Source organism: Pholis gunnellus (genome assembly GCF_910591455.1).
Source record: "Pholis gunnellus genome assembly, chromosome: 7".
Lineage (NCBI taxonomy): Eukaryota > Metazoa > Chordata > Actinopteri > Perciformes > Pholidae > Pholis > Pholis gunnellus.
In genome coordinates this window covers 12,073,286-12,092,024 of record NC_136533.1, presented here as the reverse complement: position 1 = coordinate 12,092,024, position 18,739 = coordinate 12,073,286, and the positions used below count along the sequence as shown (strand labels likewise).

The following is an 18,739-nucleotide window of genomic DNA, read 5'->3' as shown; positions in this document are numbered from 1 at the left end:
CTTCCTACAAATCAAACCACAACTTGATATATAAAAAGCCAGATTTTCTTTTTTCTTCTTCTGCGCAAACTAGTTTTCTGAAAATCTTAGGGCTCAAGCCCTGTTGCTGGTTTCTTTTGGTAACATTTTTCATAAAACTCAAAAAAGTGTTTTTTGTGAGTGTCAATTCCTGATAAGTGCTGCCTGATAACACATTCTCCAGTCTTCATGCCCTCTGTTTTTTGTGCTGCTCTGGCAAGTTCATCCTCTCAGTCCCAACAGTACAAAGAGGATGACGGGACACCGTTTATGTGCCAGTGACTCCCAACAACACCAGAGTTTAGTAGAGCGAGTCCTGTGAAGTGAGTCTTATGTCTCTGACAGACGGTTGACCGGCATGTCCACTGGCTCCATCATCCTGTACTTCTCCTCTAGAAGAGGCTCTCTGCCCTGCAGATGGATGAGAGGCTTGGAGTGCAGCCCGACTCTGCTCTCCTGGTTCCTCTTGTTGTAGATGTTGACCCTGTGCTCCAGCTCGGGGCTGGTTTTGGTGGAACCCGCTGGGCTGGGTGGTTTAAGGTTGACGGGGTCTAGGCCCTTCGGGGTGAGACAGGTATTCTCAGAAAGAGAGGAGAGCAGCTCCTGCATCACAGCGCTGGGACTGCCACGTTGCTGAGCGCCCAGGGCCAGAGGGCTGCTGTACGGCGGAGGGTAGCAGCGTTGGTCGCTGTAATCTGTGGAGGTGGAGGCCTCGCGCACCGTAGAGCTGCAATCCGTGGTGGAGCCCAGCGTGTGGCTACTGATGCTGTGCTGCCGGATGCTGAAGCTGCTGCGGGACACCGTGGTGGTGGACGCTTCGCTGACGGAGCTGCCGGTGCGCCGCAAGCGACTGGACGACGCCGCGTCTACACTCACCAAAGAGGAGGGAAGCTGGCTGGGGTTGTTAGGCAGGTGCACATCTATGGCTGCTGTGGTGATGACTCGTGCAGGGTCCGGGATCCCCATATCTACAAGAACAGAACACAATGCACAGGGCCGTGAAAACGTTGTGGCGCTACAAGGACCTGTGGAAAAGAGGGAAGCAGGATGGTGTCGGTGCTCACCGCTGCTTGCCTCACTGTAGTACTGGCTGATGTAGTTGTTCATGTCATCCTGACCGTGGTGACCTGAAGAGGATTCAAAATAGACACTTGTTGTTATTTGTCTCGGACACAATGAAACTGAATCCAGTGTTAATTTGAAAGTTAATCATTGGTAGTGTTTCACAGTCCAATGAGCAATCAGAAACTTTAAAAATGATCCAGAATCCTTACAAGTTGGTTATAGTTAGACAATCAAAAGGGGCAACATTACTATAAGTCCTTTAGTTTGGTATTTACTTAATGAATTGTTTATAACACAATATACTTTAGTTGTAAGCAGATATGTTAATTAACAAGTATATATCCTCCTGTGGGCCCCCATAAGTGGAGGTTGATGTGTAAACAGATAATGAATAATATAATAAAACACAGGTGTAATAATATACATTTCTACTTTCTATCTTATTATGAGAAGTTGTAATTGCTGACAAATACTATATCTTTAAAAAGGCGTAAACAGACTGTACATCTGCTTAGAACTACATTCATCATTTATTATGAACAATTTATTACATGTTTGTATACCGCTTACAATTACTGAATAGGGGGACTTATTTTATTTCATTAATTTCTTAGTTTATTTTTAACGTATCCAATGGTCTCACTGAGCTTTCTGTTATTATTGCCTTGTCTTTGCTGCTTTGACTGTCAAAGCACTTTGTGAACTCTGTTCTTAAAGGTGCTATATAAATAAAGTTATTATTATTACTTAAAGTAACATTTTGTCTAGAAAGCTCATGGTACCTAAATATAGGAATAATAAAATTGTGTGTTTCGTCCAACCAACAGTGCAAAACCCAAAGTTATTCTTTTTTAAATCACATAAAGCAGAAACTCCACATATTACAAAAAGGTAAAATTAGAAAACGTTTCTATGTTTGCTTGATAAATAACTTAAGATAACTAATCAATCATTACAATAAAACAAATTGCTTAAGCATTACTGAGAAACTCTTATTGAGGATGTGGTCCCCAGATCCTAAATCAGTCCTTGTGTTTCCTTTAAGTGCAAGTCAAGGTCCCACAGCACTGTTGGATGGCTTACATTCAATTGTGTTGGGGTTTCACATATTAATTTGAATGATTTATCCCATGAGGGGCCACATTGTTTAGCCTGAACAGTGACAGGGACCATCTCCAGATGATCAATACCACATGAGTACATGTACAATATATGAGGAGCAGCACCAGTTAAAAGGATGTCTGACTAGAAACACCGTGGCTCAGATGTATGGCAGGTCGCACTATGATTTATGAATTGAAAAAGCAAAAGCCTCACTGTTTTGAGCATCACCTGCACTGACAGCGCTTTGCTGCTTGAAGTCCTATAAGTCATGACCTGTCAGTGTATGAACAGTTTATAGTCCATCTAGGTGTGGCACCAGCATTTTGATTTGATGAGACAAATGCTTTTGACAAGAGGACACCAACTATTATTCACTGTCCTGCAGCCCAGCATGGAGCTTCAGAGCAACGGGTTGTTTGCTATTTGCAGAGGTGTCTGGTTTTTGCAGGGATATGTTGTGCTAATTTAGTTTTCTCTCTTACTTTCAACAACCATGCAGGTCTAGTGAAACAACACTACATACATGTTAGTTATTAGCATTGTGTTATTTCTGACTGATCAGTGTTGCTGTTTAGGATGAGGAAGGATTTCTTATCTCATCCTCCAAAAACGCCTGAAGAATTGAAACCTGCAACTTTGTATGTAATAAGTACTTTGGTTACATGGTATGTAATGAATTGATTATATGGACTATAATGAGTCATTTAATAAAATGGACTATAATGAGTACTTTCATTATTGGGAAATATATCATCAATGTACATTAGGGGTGTTGCAATGTGTTATGATATACAATACTGTTACCTTTTTTATGACATATACTATGACTTCTTTTTGACAGACTAAACTATGACTTTTTATTACATACTATACTTTGACTTTTTATGACATATTATATGAGGAATATTATTTTATTTTCATTTTTTATCCAACCTTCCAGCATGAGCCAACTTCTCTACCATTTCAGCCACCCCTTATCTGGGAAGGCTCACGAGACTGGGGAGTGTCTGCAATCAACCCTCCTCTATGTGCGGACATGACGCACTATAGAAAGTACTGCTTAGGTCTCCCCTCATGGCGCAGAGAGGTCTTTGATAGCCTGTAATACAATGAAGTTGGGTGTTCCAGATGGTTACCTGCAGGCCCCCCAGGCTCTCTTGCTTTAGCTGGCCCGTGATGCTCTGAGGCCCCAGAGGCCAGTCCGTCCACCTCCTGGAAACTGTTGCTCTGTTTACCCCACATGTGGTGGATCTGCATGGCTGCTTCACGCTCTGCTACCAGATCTAGGTCCTGCTGGGCCAGGTGGGCCCTCAGCTGCCTGATTTCAAACTAGAACGAAAGAAAGACAAATCGGATGACCTCAAAAAACTCCTGAAAGTAACAACACGCAGTAACCACACACAGAACTGTATATTCTACTCACTAAAGTTCCATCTACTATTGTCCGAGCATTATATTTGCTGTAATATGTTGCTATATTGCTTGTTCAAATTTACATATACAGTACAGTGAGCTTCTGCGCTTGGACGTACAGTAGAGACTGTTCTCCTCTGGGCAGACATTTGAGAAATATAGAGCACTCAGTGGATGCACTTGCAGTCATACTTATAAAGTTCAGTTATAAAGTCATTCTTCAGCTTACTCATATGACCTACTAACAATATTAGAACTATCATTATCAAATTATGAAGTAGTCAATAGATTGCTTTGAGATAATGCACAGTGCTGGCTATCCGATACCCACAAGACTTCTGTAAATGTATTATAGTGATAAAATAGGATACGTTTTGTAGGCCTCTTTTATGCCCTTTTAAGTACTTACTTGTTCTTGCATAGTGCTTTGCTGCCCTCTGCTGATTACATGCAGCTATACATTGTAGACTTCAAGGCAGAAATGCAAATCTGAGTTGTCTCAAGTATCTAATGGTTGCAAAGAAGGTAATACCATCTGCTGCATACCATCTGGTCTGCTTAGAGCATTGTATAGCCATATCTAAGGAATTCAAAGCATGTATTGTATTATCACCACTCCTTTATCCATTGCACATGGTATCAGTATTGAATAGTTCTTTGGTATATGATCACTTTAAACAGTGCAATATAAAAAATATATATATATTTTAAAGTTAATAACTGTATTTTGGCCCTAAAAATGGATATAGAGTAATGTCACTCAAGGTAAATATTGTTTATAATTAAGCATTATTATTATTAACATTATTAGGGATGTAATAATAGCCATAACCTATTTTTCAATAACAGGAGATAGTACAACCTTATTATATAATTACAGGGAGTCTCCAACTAATGACAGCTTATAATTGACTGTATCTTAACACATCCCTCTGGCCGCTCACATCCAGAGATTCTGACAAGTCCAAGTTACAAATCCAAGTCGAGTCTCAATTCTTTGAGGGGCAAGTCCAATTAAAGTCTCAAGTCACTGTGTGTGTGTGTGTGACTTAAGTGTGAGTCCCCATCTCGGCTGTAAGGTAGAAGATATGAGAAAGATAAGAGGACATACTGCCTGTTCCTGGCAGATCTGGGTGAGACGGTCCAGCTGTTCATCCCTCACCGCCTTGGCCTTCTCATACTGCTGGATCTCCATCTCCATCTCCACCTTCACTTGCAGCACGTAGGCTAAAACATAAGGTTATATTATAGTCAGTTTTCCTTCTAAAGAAACAGGTAATCTTGTGTTTTTCAATCTTAATTTCAACTGAACCTTACATTGACTTCATTCATTCATTCCCCCTCCAAAAGTGGATCTTGCACATAGTGTATTATTGCACACACGTTTTCTAAATATCAAAGTCAACTACTGTCTTGTTTAATCAAAGGTCTGCCACATTCACTGGCACATGACAAAGGACTTTGACTAACATATTGTACACAAGGTGGACAAAACAACAGCACAATGGATGCTGCAAACAATGCTACTATTGTGAGACTTTAAAGCAGTAGTTTATGGCGGTGTTTTATTGCATTGTGTTCACCACAATGTATCATCCCTTTGAACACGTACTGTACTATATTCAAAAACCACAAGGGGGAGCAACACTGTTCAAAAAGCATTCCTCCTAATAAATAAAATACTCTGTGTGCACCTATATGATACAAATAATCTGTTGTTTGAGCTTCGAACCATGGGTTCATGACGACAGACGATGTACTACCTGGTAAAAAAAAGAAAAAGAAAAAAGACCAACAAATAATTGAGCAAACAACCTCAATATTGAATGTAGCCGATACCGCAGAGAGCACACTGCACTATCTATCTCTGTGACCTGACAGTAAAGGACAGGATACAAAGGACATCAGTCACTCCCAGCCTCACCATCAATGATCCTCTTGACCCTCCAGATGCGCAGTGTGATGATGAGACCGATAGCGTCCCAGGGGCTGCTGGGGCCATTGGCCACTGTGGAGGCCACCATGGGGGCCAGAGAGAGGACGATGACAGCTCCATCAAACACCTGATAAACACACACACACACACAGCTGCTGTTATGTCTGTAGCTTCCACAGCGGTATGACATTGAGGGAATGACACTGCAGAGAAAGGACAGGACTAATGGTACCCATGGGAGCTTACCTCTACTTTGTTCTCTATGTAATCCCATATCCCCAACACCACGATCCTGAACACCGTCTGAGACAGACAGAGGGACAGCGATGGAGACAGAGAGCAGGTTACACACAGGGTGAGACTGGATGATGTAGGCTGAGCATACTGGGTAGTAATTTTCAATAATTAACCTGACAGTCCCAGTAAGAGGCATTTGCAATTGCGATTCAGACTTCTTTCATCCCTCCACTGGTAATTCATCAATGACATCATATTCATGCACATCACAGGCAGCGCGATAGGATTTCAACCAAACAATTAGAGGCACTGCATTTAGCTCCTTCTGCTGATGCAGCAGGGGCTGCAGAGAGCAAACAACTCTCTCTTTGTCGCTGTTCCTCCTCTACCATCCCGTACCCTCCTTCCTCGTTTCAGATATTCAAGGTTGCACTGAAGCAGAAATCCTCCTCCCTGCTGTTTCTACTCATTCAATGTGTCACTGGGGCTGGGAATGGCTGGGGGGAGGCTGCTTTTATTGATAAGTAAAACTCCAGCTACACAAAAGTTAGCAGTGGGGTGGTCAAGTGTAGGGAACTAAGACAAATGTGGCTGAATGTAAAGAAAATGGTAATCAATACGGCGCACCTGAGGCCTGGAAATTATTTAAAACTAGCAGAACAGAAAAGCTCCATCTGCATTTTAAAGTGTTTGTGCTGCGTATCAATCGAACAACCCCAGAAGGACCAGAAGCATTAACAACAGTTTACATTTTTTCAGTATACTGATGTGATTTTGTATTCACTTCTGTTCAGTACACTTTTAATAGAGTCGTACACAAGTTCACCTCTACTAATCAAAATCTAATCACGCTGTGACAGAGGACACGGGGCGTTTCATGGTGTTGTTAGTATTCTAATGAGGATCTGTCACTGTACCTCACTGGCCCCACATACTGCACAACATAGCATTAATCGACAGGCTGCTGCATCAGCCGTAAGCGAGACTGTGCTTGTGTTGAACAAGGGGAAGATAGAGACTCACCTCAGTGAAGAACACAGAGAGAATAGCCAGGCTGATCCAGTGGATGATGCTGGCAAAGTGGAATGCATTATTAACTGTAGGAATAAAACAGAATAACTGGTTATTTTTAAGGAAAGTTTCTGTGACATTAAGTGGTGAAAGATGTATGTTTTGTTTTTTGTTGGTATTTCTAACAGACTTTACCTGCTGCGTAACACTGACAAGTTGCGGTAAAGTGGAAAAAAAATGAGCACATTCATACACACACACATACATAAATGACGGAGGCGTGAAGCAATTCAACACATACTGTGCATGCATGTGTCTGTATCTTCCTGTCAATTCATCAGGCTAATTGTGGACAGCCTGAAACAGCACTCGGCTGTCAGCTGAGGCATTTCTCTTCACGCTTTACCTCTCCCCCCATCTGTCTGCGTTTGCCGTGTTCAGTGATCTGTCTATTAGTCTATTCATCTTCCTCAAGTCCTCCCCGCATTCTTCCACCAGCCAACTCTGTATTTCCTGATTTCTTTGTCTTCTAATCTCCCTTCACAAATTTGTCTTACTTTTCCTTTGTCTTGCCTGTCTAGTCAGTCAGTCAGTCCGTCACAGGGGAACATGCATTTGGATCCTGCCGGAGCGACATCTCAGCTCCGTGACATCAAACAGGTATGACCCCTAACCTTCCACTTATAATAAATGAGGATGTCTTCACCATACCAGATGATGTAGATGAAGGCAATACTGGGGTGACATGAGTCATAGTGGTTTTTTGACCACTTGACGTTTTGTGTTAACTGTGGAATACTAAAAGGAGAATTATATTCCCCAGATCGTGATTGATCAGAGCCTCAGGTCCCAGGATAGATCATCAGTGACACAAACTAATTATACAGTTAAACGTAGACCTTTTGCACATGCTCACATACGTGTTCTGTGTACATCTATTTGTGTTATTTGGTCACACACACACACACACACACACACACACACACACACACACACACACACACACACACACACACACACACACACACACACACACACACATAAATATACATACAAATATACACACGCGATTATGATGATCTGCACTAACAAAAAGGCTTGTCAGAAAAGGCGGGTGTCTGTATGCTGAGTATATTGGTAACAGCTGTTACCTGCATTACATCGTCAGCTGCAGGTAAATGGTGCCTATACATAATTAAAGAAAGACCTTCACCTTTTTGTCGCACTGGGAAAAATATTTCGTTACTTTTTCAGTTTTTTCATTCTTTGCTTTATAGCTTTGTGAACCGATAAAGTTCTATTCAAACTGCAGCTCAGTCAAACAATATTAAGAGTACAAGATCTATCTGCAGTTTTTGTGCAAATTCAAGTTCTAGTAAACATACTCCTTTGTCATGCTGTAGATCTTGAGTCAATGCATTGGCCCAATGCCTTTGTATAGTAATTAATAAATAATATTGCTGAGTAGTCCATTTCTCTCCCTCTTCCAAAATGCTATAGCAAACCAGGACTGTACACAATGAGTGTTACAAGCCTCCCCAAAACCACTTCCTTATTATATTGATAATCTCAGGTGACTTTACACTCTTTTCTACCACTCACACTGCAACAGCTTGATGTCTATGAGCAGCTCCAGGGTTAGCAGCACCACCACCAGAATGACACAGGCCACCAGGAAACAGTTGAAGCCCGCCGACAGCAGGCAGACCTGCCACAGCGCTGCCCTTCGCCCACAGCATGGCTTTAGCCAGTTCGACCTGACCAGGGGGGGGGGGGGGGGAGAGACAGAGAGGGGAAGAAAATGTGGTTAGAGGAGCTGTGTGTGCAACGATAAATGGTGGGTCTTGTTGCGGTGTTATTTCAAAATGTAATACTGGTACAGAGTGCGCGTCTGACAGGCGGCATGCAAGGTCAAATCAATAAAACACAAGAAACGTCAAGATACACAAATCATGAAGTGTATTCAACCTTGACTTTGCTCTATTTCCTATCAGTCAATATTCTTCTAAATATTTCTCAGCAGAGGGCACTATTCTGCATACAAATTCAGAGCATGCACGCTAAAATTAATTCACTCTCTTAAATTTGATGGGAAGCATAAATACATGTCACTGAGATGATTTATATGACATAATTCATATGAATTCATGATATAATTCCCCCCCCCCCTTTCCTCACCTCCTCATAACACCGTTTATTCTAACCTTTCCTGCAACCCTCCACTTCCCCGTAAAGCTCTCCTTTTGGACATCACCGAGCAGTGTAGTCGTCTTACTGTTACAGCCATCCGTTTTTGTTTGCCTATTTTTGGAAACGGATTACATGTTCGTAATCCAAATTTGAGCATTAAATATTTTATTTTCTTCCTATCTGAACATGCTTGTGTGTATAAAGCACTAATAGATTAAATTATTGAAATATCAGAACATCTATAGAGGAGGTGATACCTGACTCCGTGGTCTTTAGATTTATTTTGACATGATACACAACCATAACCTTATAATAAAGTTTAGAGTTTAGAGTTTCCTGTGTTTAATTCCCCTCCTTGTTGCATCACTGGGCGACAGGACAGCTCTCTGAGTGAAAACTGTCCAGGTTGCCCATCTGGTGCAACTGTTTAGCTAACAACCAGGCTGGTAGTTAGCTCACTGGCTCTACTCTTGTTGTAGCTCTGGAGGACTGAATAGCTGGCTGGCTGGCTGGCTGGCTGGCTGGCTGGCTGACCGCATGATGTAATTATCCTGGCATGGCAGTGGGGCTGCATGTGCACCATCTGGAGGGTGTAGTCGCACCTGCCTGGCTGGCTGTTGAGAGACCATCACTCATAATTCCTGAACCTAGAATGTATCTTTTATCCCACTGGTTAAGCAGCGACTGCTTTATACACCTTCCTCCACATTGCTATGTATTTTCCATTAGTTTGGAGTGTCCTTGTGTCCCTCTTGTGCCGGCTCCTTGTCCAGGTGCATTGGTTCTGAAGATGTGAGTGTCTTACCTGCCTTAAATCCATACCAACTCTCCCCTTCAAGTTCCACCAATCAGAAACAGAAACTGACTGACTGAGACTCCGGGGGATTTATGGTCAATAAATAATGACACATTTCCAGGAGGCACATAGGGCTTTCCCTTCCTGTCACAACTCTGCATTCCACGCACACGCTACTCAGATGTACTCTTAGAAAACCAGACGCAGAAAAGGGAAGGTGTGTGTGTTGGGTTGCTGTCCTTTCTCTGAGGCAACACTGAGAAAAGCTATCTGTTGTGACCTGTCCCCCATAGGAGGAAAGCTACTGGCAACGTCTGTCAGAGGACAAAAGAGGATGCAATTTATTCTACTCTCCTCTTGGTTCAGTTCAATATGAAGAAGGCAAACACAGAGAGGAAGCAGGGTGCAGCTGGTTCAAAGGCATTGGGACTCTCCCAAAAGTTAACTGGAGAGAGAGCCAGGGAGGAAGGAGGGGGAGTTGGAGAAGGAAGAATGAGAAATAAAGAACAGAGAAAGATGCAGATTGAGTTAAAGGATAATTCCACTTTATTAACTTCGGCCTTATTTGTCGTAATTTTGGCCTCATCCTCTTGGTTAGCAATACAAATAGGAATGATGGCCAAAATGACAACAGTTTTGCACTCACCAAGTTAATTGCTAAGATTTGTGTACGTGGCAACATTGATTGACAAGAGGTCCAAACAGGCATGAAATACTAACGGTCAGGTACGAGGTATGACTCCCAAGTTAGCAAATATAAGGGACTTTTGCAACTGTGACCAACTGTACTTGTACTATGAGGGGTTATCATTGACATTTTGCGCACTCTACATTCTGGTTTCTTACAAATGACTTTGGTGAGCAGGAATCATGGCCACATTTCTAAAAATAATACTAAAATGTAATAAAAGTTAACCGTTAACCTCGGCTGCAGCAAAGCTACACATCATCTCCATCCTTCACCAAGGTTAGCAGAGAGGCTGGAGCTTGCCCATGTTTTGTCAACGCTCTCCCAGAGGCTAACCGGTGCAGCAACCCTCAGTACCAGCCAATGCCAACAGATTAGGGGCTCAACACCTGCAACCACGAGGTGGTGGAGGGTAATGGTATCATTAGCAGATACCATGGAGACTCCAAAAGCACCGATTTGTTCCCAAGGAACAATGTCAAACCCCATCTGCCAGTGGAGGAGAGCCAAGAAAAAGAAACATTTACCTAAATATACGCCTATAACACACAGTCATCGCACATTTATGGACCATTATTTAGAAGACGGAACGAGTAGCACACACTCCAAGAGACACCTCACTTACCTCCAGGACTGAAAAGCAGGATTCAACTCATACTGTGTGGAATAATTCATTCAGACCTCTTCCAAAAGCAAGGCAGAAAAGGTATTAATTTAATAAACCTGTAAAGAAAAACCCTGTCTGGAAGCAGAGTAAATGGCAGTGATGGATTACTCCATGCTCGAAAACTTAATTTTAGGAAAATCACTTTAAACTTTGAATGCTGAGGACCTGACGTATTTATGAGAAAGTGAGGCCGCTTCAGTGGTGGAGCAAGTCAAGGAAGGACATCCCCTCACTCTCTCCCAGGGTCACGGTATGCGCGGATCAAATAGGCAATACCTTTAGGGTAATGCACAAATATGTGTGTGCACAGGCAAACATCACACGCACGCATGCCTGCATACATAGGCGCGCACACACACACACCCACACACTGTTAAGAGCAATGTGTGGAGGAAATGAGAGATTTAAGGTGGCATGTGTTGTGGACAGGTTCATAAAGACATCCAACAGGCCAGCAGCTGCAGTGCTGAGGGAAAATCGAAGTGGTCTCGACAGCAGCGCAGAGCGAGGGGATTAGATCATGAGACCGATCAATAGTGGCCTCAGATGAAAGCGAAGGCATGCTGTACATGACATCGGCAGCAGCGGGCCCTTGCAGCCGAATGGCCAGGCTCGACAGAGCTGACAGAGACGTCAGGCAGAGTGACTGGCGCAGAGGAAGGTGTCTGGTCGCTCTGTTGGGGCCCATTCACACAGACGGTACAGAGCTTTGGCTCCAGCCCCAGTTAAGTAACTCTCACTGAGGTGGGGAGCCTATCACAAGGTGCATCTCTTTCATTAAACTGTCTCCTGTAATTGAGACACAATAAAATACAATGTAAACTCATTAGACACTAGTTAAATGGAAATTAAATCAGAGAGGTGGTGCTCTGTTTGTGTGTGTGTGTGTTTGTGAGTTAAGAGATTGAGTGAGAGAAAACAGAAGTGCTGCAAAGGGAAAAATTCATTCAGAAGTAATGAGTCTCAAAGACTCTATCAACTCGTCTGCGGTATTGATTGAAACACACACACACACACACACACACACACACACACAAGCAACGAACAGCTACAAATACCAACCTCTCCCTCAGAATGTTTGCAAAGGAAAGCCTAAAATAGTGTCGCTCTGAATGACACTGCTGTGCAAGGCCTCTAAATAATTGATTGCAACTCTTGATTGATGTCTTGATTGCACATTTACAACGGAGCACATTTTCTCGGTGAAAAACTCCAGAACATTAGGGTACAGACCTGTGGCAGCCCTCACACAATTAAATTTGCTTCCAAAATGATTAATCATAATATGAGTCGAAACACAAATCTCTACATGGCCTAGACATCTTCTCACTGTGCTTTGTGGCCATCCATTCGTTTATTCAAGCACACCTACAATTTTTACTTTTGTTGAAAAAGATTTTTAGAGGTACTTTTTTGTCAAATTTGTCACCTCAATACAGTAGTTCCCATCCTATTTGTCCCTTGCCCCCCCTCAAAATGAAGCAGCGTCTATATGTGACGCTTAATGCTCGAAACATATATCAGATTGATTTATTTGAAGGATTTTTAGAGGCGTGAATAGATGAAAGTACGAAAAATTCAACACACATATTTATAGAATGTGTAAACCCTTATCATCTTGTGAGCCCCTAGGGTCCCACCAGGTTAGGCCGTCAAAAATGATAACAGAAATATATTTTTTTATAGTACTTCTGTTCATTTTATACATTATGTTGAAAAGCTATGATCCTTCTCTGACTGTTAGCAAAGAACAACACTGGGGAAGTGCTTTTAAACTGAATACATCCTCTTTGAATTTGTAAGGGACAATGTCAGATAATACTATGGCAGCATTTTAAAATGATACTACTTGACTCAAGTTTTCGGTTGAATTACTCTCTCTCTGTACTGATAGCTATATAGCCTTGTGGTTCCTCCAGTACAAACTTCTACCAATTCACACCAATCTGCTGAACTCAGCAGGCTCAGGCAGGGGAAAATGGACCACAACTGTGCGCCTGCAGGCTATTGAACAGCAGAGGTTGAAGGGCTTCATCCCATTCAGGCTCAACATTAGACTTGTTCCTTAACTTACTTTATACATCTCAAAGAGGCATTTCTTTTAATCCCTGATATATGCATTTTTTCTCACTCAAGAGCTCATGTTTCCTGAGAAAGCATAGGTGGGGCATCTGACTAGATTGCTTAGAAATCAAGACAAGCGCCAAGTAACAACACCTAAATCCTTTCCTGTATAACCACTGCTGAGTCATCTGTGTTATCACCGCCAAAAGAGGCAAAGAAGCCCAGAGAGAGGAAAACCAGCTAAGCAATAAATATTCTGAACAAAGTGAAGTTATCATAGGTAATCAATTGCACATTTTACTTCCACGTCTCATCGCTATTAATCTCTTACAGTCTCACGCCTGGGGACACTTTTGCTGTAAATTAACAAATCAAATGAAAAGGCCAAATCGATTACAGATGCTATAAACACATTTTAGGCTTTAGCATTCCCTGTGAGTAGGTACACTTTTTTTTAACTTCTTTTGAAAATACAGGCAGCTTTCCAGTATAACCAGCCCTTTCCATTGGTTTCCAAGCGTAATCAGCTATCATCTCTGCACTCCTTGCATCCAACTCCATGGTACAACCAAAAGCAAAGGGAACTCTGAGCTGGTCTTCGCCAGAGAAATGGGCCACAGATACTGAGCAAATGGAGATGGATGGGGCTCCATGTGCAGAGCAGACAAGCTGTCCCTGATAAATGGGTTTTCACCAGGACACTTGATCTCCTTCGCTCTCAGCCTAAAAAGCAATCTCACACTTTGCATGTCTGTGAATATTAACAAACCCTCAAACCCTGCACTCAAATGTCATCTATTGTGTCGCACATGGTGCCAGGCAAGAGAGCCAATTTGATGGAGAGGACTGTTCCTCTTTGGGTTTGAAATAGAGTCGGGGGGGTGGGGGGGAAGAAAAGCCTGTTCTTTTTTCTGACATCCATCAACACAGAACAGGTAGTACAGCTGTGGTTTCAAAGCCCCATGAAATATTGCTGCTGCCAAGATTCATACGAGACTCTGGCAAAGGTCCGTCAGTGCTATTTTCTACACAGATTTATTATTCCATTACACTTAAATCTTGAGTATTGTCAACCTAGGTGTGATTATGTGCATATTGACTGCTTTATTAATGCATTTTAGTGATTAGAACGTTATTTCATATGGGAAGTCTGAGTACTGTTCAGTCATGTCTCTGTAACTCTAGGCTCACTACTGCTTATCTAATACCCAACATTTCACCAGACACCGTATTAGCTAACTGTGGCTGTCACCATGCAACGGGGCACAGGGTTAATCCCACAATACCGTCCAACATGAACAGATAGGACACTCTTCAAATGGATCCGTTTCCTTATGATCTGCAGTCGGCAGCTTTGTGAATGAAAGTGTTGAGGAGGGTCTTCCTTCCTCCATCCTTCTCTTTATCTCCTCCACCTCCCCTGTCCCTCCAGTCAAAGCAGCAGGTTGACCCATATGAACCATATGTCATTACAGCAGTGCCTCACACCTCTCAGCTTGGCCCCTGCAGATCAACTGCATATGCTACTGCTGCTGCGGGCAGCAGGCTGATCTGGAGATGATAACCAAGGAGAACTGCAGGATGTGAAGCACAGGGTCTCGAGACTGGGGCCAGGCAGGGAGGTGCGGTCATGATTAAGGTGGAAGAAAATCTCACCACAGCACCTTACTACTTTGTTCAGACCAGTAAAATTGAATTGCATTTACAAGGGCAGTGTATAAAAAAACAACAACACAGATTTATCATGATTCAAGTCCTCCGAGTATGCTGTGATGCACAACATATTCTGAAATGACTGAAGAAGGGAGTTCCATCAATTATCTTTTCCATTATCTTTCACAGTTTTTCCTGTTCAGGGTCGCGGGCTGGAGCCGATCCCAGCTGACATTGGGCAAAAGCCGGGTACATCCTGGCCATGTCACCAGACTATGGAAGGGCTTACATACAGAGACAGACACACTTTTACGCTCACATCCACACCTACGGGCAATTTAGATTAATTAAACTAAACTCCATCTCTTTGGACTGTGGGAGGAAGCCGGAGAACCCGGAGAGAACCCATGCTGCCACGGGGAGAACATGCAAACTCCACACAGAAGGCCCGTCTAGCCCGGGAATCGAACCCCAAACCCTCTTGCAGGGTGCTAGCCACCACACCACCGTGCAGCCCTGGAAGCCATAGAAGGGAGTTATTGGTGACAATATTGGTGACAAAACTAATTTTTGGCAGATGAAATAGATGAAACAGATGCATACTCCATTATGTAACGTCCAAAAAGAGTGAGTTTGTTTATGCTTTGCGCACACACAAACAGCTATTGTCACTAACACTAATTACATGTCCATTAGGTCTATTATGTTGGTTAGGTTGCTACAGTCAATACAGCAACATGACAAAGCATTCAAATCCACTTAAAAAGCTGATATTCTGCAGTTTGCAAAAACATTACCCATTATTTAAAAAGACAGCTTTTAAATGATACAAATGAGATACTACTTAAGTGATTAAAGGTGGATGGGAAATTACCCTAATCTTGGACTTTCCAGCAAGTTCTGGAGAAGATGTTACTGCCAAAATCTATTAATATTTCCATCCAGCTCACTACTGCATAGAATCTGCAAGGACTGCGTGTGCCCCTTGTAGACCGCAAGAACATTCACCTCCTACATAATCGCCCACGCTTCCTGATAAAGAGCCATGAGGAGCTGCCATGCAAGACTATATGCGCACCTCTGGTGTGTATTATTTAGCTCATTTTTTCACAACCATAAGTAACAAAATAAAACCAAGGCCTCACCATCGAAATATTTAGTAATGATCTCTTACTTATCCCATCGCTGACCATTGGTATAAAGCTATTCCTTTCACCTTCATGCTTTTCCTTTCACCATGTCCAGATCCCAACCAAAGCCCTGACCAGAGGTCAATATAAACATTACAAACTAAAAAATGATTATATTTATGATCAAACTGAAATCAGTGCTCACCTGCTCATATATCTACAACCACAGGATAGAGTCACGTCCACAAAATGAAATAACTAAATATGAGAAACCTTCTCAGGAATGCAAGTCATTGTAGCTTGAGGAAACAAACCCGCTAATCATCAAAATAAATGCACAAAGTCACTGCAACAAAAATAAAGTGGATATAGATTCTCGTACACAATCATTTACAAAAGTGCTAAAATTAGCCTGCAGTATACGCAGAGGAGTCTACGTGATGACAAATTCAGATAAACAAGAGCAAAATAGTTTACAGAGCAAAGTAAACCAGTTAGTTCATTGCCTTGCCATTAGGGCCGCTGTGTCATTCCTCTGATGTTACACACATGAGTCACAAAGGCAGCCAGATTCTGTGGCGACAAGCTGGCTCTGTTGCTTTTTCCAAGAGCGCTTCCAACAAAAGATGAATGTGTGTATGAAACCGTGATGACAGGTATGTCTTGGAATGCCTGTGACCTGAACATCTTGAATTCCAATCTAAAAAGCTCATTGAGCATTCTGCAACACTCACTTGGGTGTCAGATTGCACGCTGTTTTCACTAGTCTGCTTCCTGGACGGCGTTTCTCTGCTAAGAATGAATGTCGACTTACTTCTCATGATAAAGAATATTCACTTTGTTGACTTGATGAATCCCTCAGAGACATGTCTTGACACTGCATGACTTTTCCACTGCAAGATGCCAAATTCCAGGTGACCAGGGTGTCATATGGCGCTGTACGAGAGTGCCCACTGTGATGATAATTTTGCTGGGATGCCAGATCCTGCCCCCTCTGCTGTGGCATTGCTATGTGCGCATTTTCTGCCCTTTTTGTGAGCAAGACGAAGTGAGAACGCTATGAACTATGAGAGAGTGGGTGTTTGGGACAGGACCCATCTGTCCCTGCCCTCTGTCCCACAGAGACATCGGCCCGGACCGGGCCAGACCAGGCGAAGTCCAGCCGGACATGGTCAGCTGACACACCGGGGCTTGGATGGCGAAATGGCGGATGCTCTAATTAAGCTTATGCTGTTTGACGACTTTCTCTGCATGGACTCCAGCATCACAGCATGCCAAAGGGTTGTGAGTCACGCTTCCTGAGTGGAGAGCCACGGACACTTGCTACAGGGGTGCTCTAACAGGGGCGTGTCCTATCCTGAGCGTACTGAGCCTGCAGCATGGTGATAAGAAAACAACACAAACCCTGGACAAGCAGGCCGCATGGACAGAAACAGCACCGCCACAGGGCTCTGACATTTCAGGAAAGCTATGGTGCTAACAACACTCTTTGTTTTCTGCCAGAAATCGACATTATGAACAGAAGCCTGTCTGGTAGTGAGAAATTGCTGTGTCATTGAGCTGAAATGAACACATCAGTGGAGGCATTGTCCATTTAACATGGTGACACTAATAAATTCATTGCCAAATATCCTCGACTCACGGACTCTAATATAAAATGAGGGGTGATTCAATACGCCAGGTGTAATTACCATGTGCAATAACGAGCAATAGGAGAGGGACGGCAGAGCTTTTCTCCGCCAGGGTAGATTATAGATTGTGGTAATTGCGATTCTGCCTTAATTATGGATGTAGCACTTTCCCGCAACATCCCCAACACCATATTTCTAGTATCTTCTTAACTATGATGGCCAACATCAGGAACATCAATCAATATGTAATTACATTTTGGGCTTTTTAGTATATAAATTAATTATAGAAAGATTTCATTGATAATCATGCTACTCATTTTATCAGCGTCCTTAAAATGTTTGATGTTTGATATGCTTCAAACGACGAAAGAGTTCACTTTTATGAGCTTCACAATCCTTGAACGCAGTCCCTCTTTTTCTACACAACCACACTCAAGTTGCTGTTTCAGGCTAGCCAAAACCTCTCACAACTAGAGTTTGTTTTACTGACTGCGGTCAAACTATCATGCAACCACATAAAGTGAAGGGTGCTGTTGAGGTGGATTTGTGGGACGTACCCCTCTCTGTTGTCCTCTTCGTCTGGGTTCGAGATGAGCTGGGATCCAGCGAGGGATATGTCCAGGGCGGCCAAAGGCAAGTCTCTGTAGGAGAAGCTGACCAGCTGGACAGGCGCCAAGCACTGGTTGTCCTCCTCCACCTGCTGGGAGATCACCTCCAGCTCCGAGGCTCCGGCCTTGGGAGGAGCACTGTGGTACACACACACACACACACACAAACACACACACACACACACACACACACACACACACACACACACACACACACACACACACACACACACACACACACACACACACACACACACACACACACACCACAACCAGAGCAGCATCAGAGTCATGTATAATTTGTGAGTGTCATGTTTAACTCTGTATACTTTAGCTTGTTTTTTTTTCTGCAATGGCAGTACAGTGCAAGGTTGTACGGAAGTGTGCTGTTAATTTGAATTAACCAGTGCACCTACTTGGGAAATGCTCCAGATAGCAGAGTGTGATAATAACTACTGGGACTATGCTTAATTTTGATGAATGAAAACACAAACATGGTGTGAAATTCCTTGTTTGCGGTGTTTTCTG

At 42.9% G+C, this 18,739-nt stretch overlaps 1 protein-coding gene across 1 annotated transcript; it reads right to left on the bottom strand.

The window, feature by feature from the left end:
- Nucleotides 1–348: 348 nt before the first annotated feature.
- tmem266 (transmembrane protein 266) lies at nt 349–18,504 on the bottom strand (the record flags this gene model as incomplete). The annotated part of the gene is made up of 10 exons (XM_079163504.1): nt 349–986; nt 1,083–1,145; nt 3,324–3,516; nt 4,712–4,827; nt 5,525–5,663; nt 5,783–5,839; nt 6,797–6,870; nt 8,387–8,541; nt 18,161–18,349; nt 18,479–18,504. The coding sequence occupies 10 exons, from the start codon at nt 18,502–18,504 to the stop codon at nt 349–351; spliced, it is 1,650 nt and encodes a 549-aa protein (XP_079019630.1).
- Nucleotides 18,505–18,739: the final 235 nt, after the last annotated feature.